Source organism: Oryctolagus cuniculus, chromosome 2 (genome assembly GCF_051225735.1).
Source record: "Oryctolagus cuniculus isolate XC-2025 breed Fujian yellow rabbit chromosome 2, ASM5122573v1, whole genome shotgun sequence".
NCBI lineage: Eukaryota > Metazoa > Chordata > Mammalia > Lagomorpha > Leporidae > Oryctolagus > Oryctolagus cuniculus.
The window spans coordinates 79,455,754-79,468,472 of NC_142868.1; the positions used below are offsets into that span (position 1 = coordinate 79,455,754).

A 12,719-nucleotide genomic window follows, 5' to 3' on the forward strand; every position below is an offset into this window, starting at 1 on the left:
CATCCCTTATGAGCACAAATTCTAGTTACAGCTGCTAAACTTCTGATATAGCTTGCTGCTAATGCACCTGGGAAAAAAATGGGAGATAGCCCATGTATTTGAACCTCTGCCATCCATATGGGAGACCTGAATGGTGTTCGGGCTGCTGCTTTAACCTGGCCCAACCCTGACCATTGTGGCCATTTGGGGAATGAAACAGCAGATAGAAGTCTCTCTCTCATTGTGTGTGTGTGTTTGTATGTGTGTGTTTTTGTAACTCTGCCTTTCATATAAAAATAAATAAATCTTAAAAACATATCTTTCAATTACTAAAAAAAAGTATCTGTATCCACCATCCAATATTATAACTCATTGGCACAGGTTATGATTAAAGAAAATACAAAGAGTTTTGGGTTGAAGAGAATATATCTGGCAAATAGGAGAAAGTCTGTTTGTTTTCTTTCTTCAAAGGATACATAAGTTTCATACTGAAATTCAGCAGATTGAAAAATCAGGATGATTTTTTTAACTTACCTAGAAATCCTGACTTTGGATGCTTACATTACATTCTGCTTCTGACTGTCAATTCAGATGAATATCTTCACTACTTCTGAAAAAAATTAATAACCTTTTGGTTCTTTAAACAGGATATTATTTTTAGAAAGAAAAGTCTAGAATGAGGAATTTATTATCAGATGAAATGTCTAACATTAAATGAGTTTTTATACTGGTCCAACTGGCTGCAGATCAAATAATTGAGATGAAGCTAAGCCAAGTATTTTACTAAAAGGTTCCTTTCTTTTTTGAATAAGAAAGGAATATTACCAACCCAGAATAGCCAGTGAGATGTATATGGTATTGAGGACAGCATAGGGGCCAGAAACTTGAATTAAGAAGCAGGAAGTCTTAGTTCTATTCCTGGTGGAGTTCTGAATTTCCTGTGGCTATCAATGGGCTGCCAGAGCTCATTGACAAGCAGAGTAATGAAACAGTGCTCTATTTGCTGAATGAAACATGCACTATTTGGAAGCATCAAGGTATTTTACTAAATTTTATCATTCCCTTCCAAATGCTTGGCATTAGGAAAATAGAGCCTATGCATTTGTAGGGGAGGCACCATTTCCTCTGGACTTCATATTTCTCCAGTCTGTAGAATATCTAGTGACTTGCACCTCCTTGGTGCCACCATATTGTGTGCTGTGTTTTGTGTTGTTGAATTGAGAAATTTGGAAAAAGAGCAGTGTTGGAATGATCTTCCCCAGATGAAGGGAAAGATGGGTAGTAGAGGATCCTGTTGTTTAAGATGTAAGAATTCAGAGACTTCTTAGAGAGAATGATCCCCGGAAATCAAATTTATCTCTCCTGAATGCCGTCATAATCAGAGACTTCGCTGCCCAGTGACTGAATAGTTCTTTGTAATAAATAAGAAGAGCCCTCCAGATTTTCAGAAATGGCTTGGCCATTTTAAATGCTTCTCAAGACACCAAATTAAATAGAAGCTTTTCTGATAGTTTGCTTAGTACCTGTTGACCTGTGTCTGAAAGAGATACAACTGGAAATTTCTTCCACAGCAGCTATATGTATTATCTATACTTTGGCAGCAGCTGGTTGCAGTCTCAAGGCAGCAGGATGTTTCTATTCTTAGCAGGAAACAGACACATATTGAGTAAAGAAGACATAGATCTTACTGTTGACTCAAGTTCAACTGACAGTAAACCAAATCCCTTTTTCTTCATAAAAAAAAAAAAAAAGCAGATTGTGGCTATCTGTTTGGAATAGCCTGTTCTATGTTCTAAATAGGCACTGGATTATTAGTCTGCATTAAAGTAGATTTGGAGAAACTGGGGACTTGCCTGCCTGCTCTGCCTTGGTCACAGAACATGTAGGGGAATATATTTAGTTCTGGGCACAAACCATTATTCGGGTCATTGGCAGAATTATGTCATACCCAGAGAAGAGTAAGCAGAACTTATGAGGACCTGGAAGTACGCCATGTGAGAAAGAACTGAAGGAGCTGAGGACGATTCACCTAGACAGGGAAGGAAATGGACACCACATCGTTCTTCACATGTGTGAAAAGCTGTTTTGTGGAAGAGACACTACTTAGTCTAATTCTGGAGGGAGAAAGTGGGGAGTTGGAGGCAAGATTTGGCTCCCTGAGCTGCTAAAGGTTATGGCTGCATAACTAGGAGACAAGTCACTGCCTAGGGAACAATAGATAGCCCACTGGAGGAGGTCAGAAACATACCCTAAATGCTAAGTAAAAGTTTAAAAAACTGGGCAGTACAGTCATTAGTGTTCTTCCAAAATAGCTTATGTTGGCATGAATATAAACCAGATTGCAGAAAGAGAATGCATGATGCTGTCAAGTTGGTAATTTTAAATGTCATTGATGGAAGGAAAGCAAAATGGAATACTAGAAAGTGACCAGAACTGGGAAGGAGGGTCCAAAAGCCAGGCTCTAGGGTAGGATTTGTCAGTGGAAGAGTGCCCTGCACTTAAAAATCTCCCTGGTGTTCAGTTTCCTCATCTGCCAAATCACAGAGCTGGAGCCATTTAACTGAAGTCCTGAACTTCTGTACTAAATTCTTAGTCATTGAGTGAAATACCAGACTTTATGTTGAATATCTTAAGCAAATGTGTCTTAAGTAGAAATATAAATAAAAAATATGTTCATTATCATTCATGTTAAGGAACTTTACAAATGTAAATGATGACTAGAGCAAGGAAGGCAGATAACAGAGCCATTACTATGAAAAAAAAGAATTTTCAAAACATTAAATCTGAAATTTATACTGAGTGTTACTTGGACATCAAGAACAGATGTTAAAAAATGAATTAAATAAATAAAATGCACTATTTCAATATCCTCTTAGTTTGACGGAACCTCACAACTATTGGTTTAACTATTAAGATTTCTATTCAAGTCCAATCCTAAGAACAACTATCCATCCAATTGGTCTCCGCTCCCAGTGTGTTTGGATCCACCATACACCAGCTCACAAGAGCAAATTGTATTTATCTTTTCACACTCTGTGTTCAGCAATGCCTAGTTTGTAGCTGAAAACAAGCCAGGGAAATACTCACACCACAGAAATCAGAAAATACCACAAAATCAGCACTTTTCTGTGGAGATCCAACATACCACAGCACATGCACCCCTACTCCCAAGAGGTATGTTCCCCAAAACAGTGACCTTCCTTTAGCACTGTGATATCAAAACATGTAGGGCATTCTTATAAAATTACCTGTTTTTTTCTTTAAGATCATTCTAACCTGTGTCTAATTTAGATGCCAGCATAAAAAAGACTAGAACTAGAAAAATAAACTGAAAAATAAAGAGCATGTATTAATTATGCGACATTGCTAGATAACAAATATGGCATGATCCAAAAAAATGTTTCATTGCCAGTATGTATTAAGAACTCTCAAAATTCCATAAGCAAAGCAAATCATTCATTTGCTCACGTCCTGCCAGGGGCCTCCATTGCACAAAGTAAAATTCACCTCTTTACCTCTAAATGAGATATAATTTGGCTGCTGTATACATCCCTTGTGCACCAGCAAGCGACTCCCTCCCCTTCCCTTCTCTCCTCCAACATTTTTTTTAAGTTTATTTATTTATTTGAAAGTCAGAGTTACACAGAGAGAGGAGCGGCAGAGAGAGAGAGGTCTTCCGTCCGATGGTTCACTCCCTAGATGGCCACAATGGCCCAAGCTGCGCCGATCCAAAGCCAGGAGCTTCTTCCGGGTCTCAAACATGGGTACAGGGGCCCAAGGACTTGGGCCATCCTCTACTGCTTTCCCAGGCCACAGCAAAGAGCTGGATCAGAAGAGGAGCAGCCACGACTAGAACTGGCGCCCATATGGGATGCCGGCGCTTCAGGTCAAGGCGTTAACCTGCTGCGCCACAGCGCCGGCCCCTCTCCTCCAACTTTACTAACCTTTGTTTCTGATACACTTGCTGATGAAATTCATCCCCACCTCAGTATCCTTGTATTGTACTTTTTTTTTTAAGATTTATTTTATTTATTTAAGAGGTGAATTACAGTGAGAGGGAGAGACAGAAAGGTCTTCCTTCCATTGGTTCACTCCCCAGATGGCCGCAACGGCCAGAGCTGGGCCGATCCAAAGCCAGGAGCCAGGAGCTTCTTCCAGGTCTCCCATGTGGGTGCAGGGCCATCTTCCACTGCTCTCCCAGGCCACAACAGAGAGCTGGATCAGAAGTGGAGCAGCCAGGACTAGAACCGCTGCCCATATGGGATGCCAGTGCTGCAGGTGGAGGATTAACCTACTTCACCATGGCGCCGGCCCCCCTTGTATTGTTCTCTAATCCACCTGGAACACTCTGTGTTACTCTCCTCCCCCTTCTCCTTCCTCTCCTCCACTATCTCACCTTCCTCTCACATCTCCTTCATCTCCTTCTCCCTCCCCACTCCAACCATTACGGTTTAACTTTCACTTCTGTAGAAAGCTGTTCTTTAAGAGGGAAAAAAAAGATGTATTTATTTGAAAGTCAGAGTTAAAGAGAGAGAGAGATTTTATCTTCTAAAATGAACACAGAGGCTAGGAGTGGGCCAGGCAGAAGCCAGAAGCAAGTTTCTTCCAGGTCTCCCACATGGGTGGCAGGGGCCCAAGCACTTGGGCCATCTTTCCCCAGGCCACTAGCAGGTAGCTGGATCAGAAGTGGAGCAGCCAGGACACAAACCAGCGTCCATATGGGATTACAGGCAGTGGCTTTACCAGCTACACCACATCACCAGCCTCTGTAGAAAGCTTTTCTGTGACCAGCATGTACAAAGTGGGACATTATCTCTGCAGTTACTGTGTCTCATTGCCCTGTTTATTTTCTTCTTACACTTATTCCCACTTGAAACTATCTTATTTATGAATTTGTTGGCTTTCACTGCTGGTCTTTCCTTGGCTCATTGTAATATTCAGGAGAATAAGGATCTACTCTGTCTTGTTCACTGATGGATATTTAGTCTCCTTAAAAGTGCTTGGGCCAGAACAGCTGTGATTGAAGGAGGAAGGAAATATAGGAGGGAAGAAAATTGAGCATGTAGCCTTTGATTTGAAGGGGTTAAGTTACTGAAATCTGATTACATTAATAAGTAAATTCATTTATTGAAAAGTTCCTCTTCGTGGACCATAGTGACAGCATGAAATTAAATATCCACTGAAGAGCTCAGCCTAGCCAAAATCTACAAATACACTGCTCTGTTTCCATTCATGAGCTATTTGCTGGAGTTTAGCCATGGACATATGAAAGGTTAGAACTTTGTGAAATATTAATACTTGGACTTTAAAAACAAGGTCAATAACATTTATCCAAAGCATCAGATTTGCAGTCACTCTATTTTATGAGGTTTTATGAATGTGTAACATATGATACACTTGACACTTCAGGATGAATATAATGGATAGCGAATAAGGGAGCACTCATGAAAGAACCGGAGAAGGAATAGGCTTATTTCTGTAGCACAGTACTGGAGAGCAAGGCTGTTTGGTTTATTCCCTTTGGCAGATCGTTTGAAATAATGTGATGCTCAGCCCACGGATTTGAAAATGTTTTGAAAGCACAATCTCAGCATCCAGTTAATTCAAAGACAAATTGTTTCTGAGACAATTGCGGATAGGTCTAGGATAGCTGCGGGATATACTGCTTTATCCAACACTAACTTCGTAGCTGGAAGAATATCAAGATACATTTCTAAGGCTTTAGGAGGTGTTATTTCACTGGATCCTATTGATTTCACTATTATTATTCCTGAAAATGTATTGTGTGTGAGCACTGTATAACTTGGCTGTGTGTCTATCACAGAGAAGAATCTACTGTTTGTCCTTTAGGATGTTATCACTGAAAAAAAGAAACAGTCACATAAAACCATATGTGAACATGGAGTTGCAAAAAGCATTATCTTGCCAAACATAACTTTAAGGAGAGAAAATTACAGAAACAAGTACATTGGGGGAATAATTAAGTTGACTTAATTACTGTTAAATTTGTCCATTTTCCAGGAGGTTTAGGAAGGAAGGAGGTTTAGGAGGAAATTAAATTCTAATATTCTAGAGCTTTAAGTTACAAGCGTAATTTTGCTAGCAATAATTTGCTTTGCATATAGCAAAGTTCTGTAGCAATGAGGGATAGTATACATAGTAAGGTGCAGTTTTGTTTGAAAACATTATGGTGTCTTTTAATCTATTATGTTCCCATCATTTATAAATAGGACCCCTTTAAAGACTTAAATTGAGTAATAAATATACCGCTTGTGGTACCTTTGCAATAAATATTATGTCACTGAAATATTTACAGAATTGGAAACTTGAGACTTAATGGGTTAAGCACAATAAAATTTTCTGATATCAAAAGTTTTAATCTCGGTCAGAGCATTACTAAATGTTTTATACAGCAGGGACAGTGGGAAGAAACTGAAATCTTAACAATGGCACAGGATTCTGAACTCATTAACACATCTCAGAAAATTCTGAATCTATTCTCAAAATTAATCTGTCCTTTTAGAAACACGACTAGCTCTTTCAATGCATATTAATTTATTAAACCAAGTACAAGTTTATGTTATTCAAACAACTTCTCAAATAGTTAATTAATTGATTCCCTGACCAACTTAATTTAATAAATCAATTATTTTACATCTGAATGATAATGTCTCTCACATTAATAATCTGCTCTGGCTGATTAAAATATAGAGACCCTAGTGCAGGCATTTCACACAGCAGTTAAGACCCCACTTGGGACATAGACATACCCTACCAGAGTGCCTCGTTTGAGTCTTGGTTCCTCTACTTTAAAAGCTTCCTTCTAATGCACACCTTGGGAGGCAGCAGATGATGGCTCAAGTACATGGGTTCCTGCCACCCATGTTTATCCCTAGGTTGAGCTCTGGACATCTAGTTTCAGCTTGCCCCAACCCAGGCTGTTGCAGCAGATGGAAGAGCTCTTCCACCTCCCATGTCAGAATGCTGGTTCGATCCCAGGTACTTCACTTCCTGTCCATCTTCCTGCTAATTTACCAAGTACTTGAGCCCCCGGTACCCACATAGGAAACCTGGACAGAATTCTGGACTCTTGGCTTGAGTCTGGCACATCCCTGGCTATTGCAGTCATTTGGAGAAGGAACCAGTAGATGGAAAATTTTCTTTCTTTCTCATTCTTCTTTTTTTTTTAGAGAGAGATTTATTTATTTACTTGAAAGAGCCATACAGAGAGAGATGGAGAGGCAGAGAGAGAGGTCTTCCATGCACTGGCTCACCCCCCAATTGGCCGCAACTGCTGGAGCTGCGCCGATCCAAAGCCAAGAGCCAGGCGCTCCCTCCGGGTTTCCCACGCTGGTGCAGGGGTCCAAGGACCTGGGCCCTCTACTGCCTTCCCAGGCCACAGCAGAGAGGCAGATCAGAAGTGGAGCAGCCGGGACTCAAACCAGCGCCCACATGAGATGCCAGCACTGCAAGCAGGGGCTTTGTCTGCTACACCACAGCACCAGCCCCTCTCTCTTTCTCTTTCTCCCTATCCTCACTCCCGCCCCCTCTCTTTCTGTCATTCTGTCTTTACACCTTTTTAAAAAATATTCTTCCAGAAATATGATCTCATATACATCCTTACATTTTAACCACAACTATTAATATGCAGTTTTTCCCAAGAATAATGAATTGGAAAGTAACATGTATCAGTACTCATTGATGTTATACTTTTTTGTCGTTGCATTTTGCCAAATAAGTTATATTTTTAATATTCATGTATGCTGGGTCAGCATCTTCCCAATGAAGAGCTCATTGTTGAAACAAACTAGGCTCCCCCACCATTTAAATAGAAAATCGCCTATTATCCAGTGTCCTTTTTGTCACATTGAAGAACAGGGAACTTTTTGTTCTTTCCAAGAAATGGCCTTTGCGATCCAGTAACAACGTGCTCTGTTCCCCAGGAAATGAGAGAAGATCGAGACAGGGCGCGGCTGGACTCCATGGTGCTGCTGATTATGAAACTGGACCAGCTTGACCAAGACATTGAGAACGCCCTCAGCACCAGCTCCTCCCCGGCCAGCACCCCAGCCAGCCTGCGGCGGCACGTCCCTGTGAGCTTGCCACTCCTCTCTTGTCTTCCTGTTTACTTCTCTGTTTACCTCACACAGCTTCCTTTGCAAATGTATCATCTTTGATGATGACCCTAATAGATGATAAAAAAAAATCTTTCTGTGCTTTTCAATGCTTTCTTCTATTCAGGGAGTCCACAGAGAAACTTGAGACACTTGTGTTTCTTGGTTATTAAATAAGTTTTGTTGTAGTTGGTTCCCTAACTGTCAATCAAGTCTGATATAACATAAACTCCGTTAGCAGTAGTATGTCTACTTTGCTTGATAACTTATTCTCAATGTCCCACAAATTTACATTGCATAGAGAAGATGCTAAATAAATATTTGCTCATGGACAGAAGGATAGACAGATGGATGGATATAGATGCTAGTTGAACTAGCTGAAGATGCCACAATAAAGAATTTAGATAAAATTTACTTGAAAATACTTTAAAATGGACTCATTGAAATACAGTCAATAGGACAAAGGTGAAAATTTTATTCCACTGTGCTTTCATTGTAGATGATAGATATTTCTCTGGGATTCTAACATTCAGAATAAAATTTGAAAGACGCATATTCTAGGACTGACTATACACTTTACATGCTTAATATTAGCTTCATATTAAATTGCTTAGTTTGTGCCGATCTAGTAAATGCAATAGTTTATCTGTAATTATAATTAAGTTGTAAGTCCTTTTTCAATTTAGCTACTATTTGTGTTATGCAAAAACAAATACATTGAGCCCTAAGATTTGTAATTTGAGATGATACAGGTGGAAAAATCACATGCAAAGGCACATCCATATTTTTCGATAATTGGTACTACTTTAGTACTCCTTTGCCATTCACGTATGTAACTGATTCATCTGACATAGGTTGTTAATCTTTTTTTTTTTTTTACAATTTTTCAAAGGTTTATTTGTTTATTTGAAAGAGTTACAACGAGAGGGAGACACAGAGAGATATCTTCCATCCATTGGTTCATTCCCCAGTTGGCTTCAACAGGGAGGAGTCAGGAGCTTCATCCAGGTCTCCCAAGTGGGTAGCAGGGGCTCAAACACTTCAGGCCATCTTCCACTGCTTTTCCCAGGCCATTAACAGAGAGCTGGATCAGAAGTAGAACAGCTGGGACATGAACCGGCACGCATATATGATGCCATCATGGCAGGCAGCAGCTTTACCCTCTGTACCACAATGCCAGTCCCTTGAATTTACATTTTGAAAATGCTCACAATGTAATGTTAAATGAGAAGCAGGATAGAGAACATATGCAATACATCCTCAATTTTGTTTAAAAAATATAATTTACATATAAACACACCCATACATGGAGAATAACAAAATATTTATAGGAGTCAACTTCTACAAGGTTGGCTTTCCAAGGTAGAAGTGTTTTCATGGATAGACATAATTTTTGTTTTACTAATTTTTTCCAATATTTTGTAAATTTTCTAGAGTCATCTTATAGTATCTTTATAATAGGGGGAAAAAGTTATTTTTAAAAGCACTTCAAATACTCCCAAGGAAGTCTGAGCCCAAAATGTTTACTCATTTTCACCTCTTTTTTCAAAAGAAAGGAGGCCACTGTTTTTTACTTGTTTTTGTCATATTTTTAAGCTGAGTCGTACTTACTGATTTCATCTTCATTTGTCTTCTTCTTTGAGCTTGCTGTTAAAGCTGAATATATTTCATCTGAGGGAAACTTGACTGCTTTTTTGATGCACGATTCTCCCATCAGCTGGAGGTGGTACTTCGTCCACCCTGGCTGCCTGTATTTCTGCTTTAATTGTTCAAGATTTCTTCAGCTGACAGCTTTCCCTTTGTTAACACCACCACTTGGGGCTGTTCACTTCCTTGTCACTGCGCTCACCATCTTCTTCAGAGAGCTGAGGCTGGATTCTCTTGGTCTCTACCGTAGGTCCTTCCCTGTAGCTGACCTGCTCCTCGAAGCGAGACAGGGATGCTGGCTTGGCCAACCTTACATAGGACACCTGGCTCCGCTTCTTCATGACAGCTGTAGGGAAGCACCAGTTCAATCCCTCTTTTAAATCTTTCTCTTTCCCACTACATCCAACTTTCCTCAATTCCCATGTGTTTAGGGAAAGGAAAAAAAAAAGCATAGACTCCTGCCAAATACAACTCTGTGTTGTCTCCATCTCCAAAAGCAAGAGAGCCCTTACCTACTAGACGTGGTCCTTGTTGAATATTAAAGACAAACAAAAACAGGAGCTAACCTGAGTGATGAGTTTAGGATTTCTCTACATCTGCAATATCTGTCTCTATTGCATTGGAGGCTGGATTTTACTTTACATACCCTGTTGTGTGAACTGTCACCCCAATTGTTGTCTCTGTTCATAGAAATCTATTTCCAAGCTCTAAATTCAAGATATAGTTGGAATGGGCAAAATAATACAGGGAGGAAGTGAACTGGGGTCTCCACTGGTCTGGGTTCAATACCACTTCTATAACTGACTCTCTGGGAACATAAAAATGTCTTTTAAATTTGTCACCTGTAGGTTCAAGTTTTGAAAAAAGGAACTATTGTTCCTAGCTAATGACTTGTTGTAGGAGTAACATATGTGAGAGGGCTTCCAGATCCCACAAAGAATACATATTTAGTAATTGTTAATTCCCTTCCCTTCCACCCTGTATTCATACCAAGCACTCAGCTAAAGATGAGAAAGAGTATCCCACAAAAGTGTTTTTTGGTCTTTACATTTTTCTAGGTCATCCCTTATTCTCTGTTTCTGTTCCTTGGTATATTAAAGCCAATGTATTCTGTCATCCAAATTTTTCTAGTGGTTCTTTCCATTCCATTTGATAATTGCACTATGGAATAAATGGATTATAATGGCATGATTATGACCATGATCATCTACCAAGGAGCACTGTCCCAGATTCACAGGACAAAGTGCCTCTGCCCCACTCTCCTTCAGCACTGTGAGTGTGCAGTTTAGCAGGAAATGTAAGGCACACAATGAAATCAAGACCCCCTACTCCTACTTTGAGTATATGTGTGGGAAAATGCCAGAGTGACTCTACATAGGGAGAGCCAGTAAAGAATAATATATGGTGGACTATTTAACAATGACATTCACTTGAAAATGTTAAAGTAAGAGGACAGCAGTTAAGATGCCACTTGGGACACCCACATCCCATATCCAAGTGCTTGGACTGGAATTCCTGCTCCACTCCTAGTTTCAACTTCTTACCAGTGTGTACTGTAGGAGGCTGCAGGTGATGACTCAAGTAGTTGGGTTCCTGACACACACATGGGAGAACCAGATTGAGTATCCAGCTACTGGTTTCAGTCCAGTCCAGCCCCAGCCATTGTAGGCATCTGTGGAGTAAACCAGTAGATCATATCTCTCTTTCTCTCTCTCTCTCTCTCTCTCTCTTTCTCTCTCTCTCTCTCTCTCTCTTGGTTTTTTTCTCTCTTTCTCTCTAAATATTGGGAGGGAGAGGTGGAAGGGGAGTATGGGAGGAAGGGGGGAAGGAAATAAGTGAAGACTTAAAGGAGGCTGCCTAGATAAAACCTTTTAAGTGACTATACCTTTGTAGATTTCCCACAGTCTAGCATCTGGTATTCTCCTTTACAGTTTAAAAACCCGACTTTGTCCAAGCACAAACAGCATATCAACATTTTAGGGCTGCCTAATGATAGCCAATCTCATAGCATGAGCAGGACTGGGGAATGGAAAAAACGTCAGTAGAATTTAGTGAGCATTCATCTCTACACATGTTACTTCATTTCTCCTCTCAGCAGTCCTAATGTGAGAAACCTGAACTTTGGAGAAGATGAGTTGTTTATGTGCAGTCATACACATGGGGAAGGGTGAATCATTTACCAAAGGTCACACAACTGGTGAAACTTACTTCCTTCCACACAGAACAAATGCTCTTTCTGCTATAGTGGAGATCTTCACAAAATGCAAATTTTTCATTAATAGTGAGATAAGTTCCACTTCCAGAATCAGAATCCTTTTTGTCAAAAAAAATAAAAATAAAAATAAAAATAAATTAATTAATTAAAAAAATCCTGTTGTCTGAGATGGCATTTTCTTCCCAATAATGTTATTTTAAGTTTGGGTTCATAATTATTTTTTATGTCCATGTGTGATCAAGGGGATAGTGATAATACCTTGGGATAATTCATCCATGACACAGAGATGCTTAGGAAACCTGTAGACCAGAATCCGATCACTACCTTTAATTGGATCTCCAGCAGCATTCTGAACTATTTTTTCACTCTCCCTGGATCTTCTTTCAAATTCCAAGGCAACTATCCAAAAATTTTACTCTTCTCCTCACCTCATAACCCAATCCTATTTTTTATCTCTTTCAAACATCCTTGCCTTCCTCTTCACACAGGAAACTCAGGCCCTGGACAAACTTCCCAGCATCACATCTGCATTGCAAATTGCTCTAGGCATCCCTTCTGTCACCTACTTCAGGAAAAGATGTCACTCCAGTCATCTAAAGCTGCTCTTATTGTCTTTGCCCTCATCTTCTTTCCCTCCCACCTCCTGGCTTTGTTCCACCAATTATTCACCTACTCATGGATTGAAAATCCACTGTTGTTTTTCTATTAGTTCTTGTTCTTTTTTTCTCTGTAGCACATTTATTCATCCATAGTATTTTTCTACC

The 12,719-nt window shown here is 39.8% G+C and overlaps 1 protein-coding gene and 1 pseudogene across 3 annotated transcripts in view; one reads left to right on the top strand and one right to left on the bottom strand.

Annotated features, from left to right (window-relative positions):
• The window catches only part of DLC1 (DLC1 Rho GTPase activating protein), a 517,566-nt gene that overhangs the window by 187,634 nt on the left and 317,213 nt on the right, over window positions 1-12,719 (top strand). For all 3 annotated transcript variants that reach the window (XM_070068489.2, XM_051832520.3, XM_008274052.5), the window contains one exon: window positions 7,923-8,072. In XM_070068489.2, the coding sequence (XP_069924590.2) occupies window positions 7,923-8,072 (150 nt within the window). The remainder of the gene's footprint in view (window positions 1-7,922; window positions 8,073-12,719) is intronic.
• LOC108178860 (uncharacterized protein KIAA1143 homolog pseudogene) lies at window positions 9,511-10,355 on the bottom strand (annotated as a pseudogene).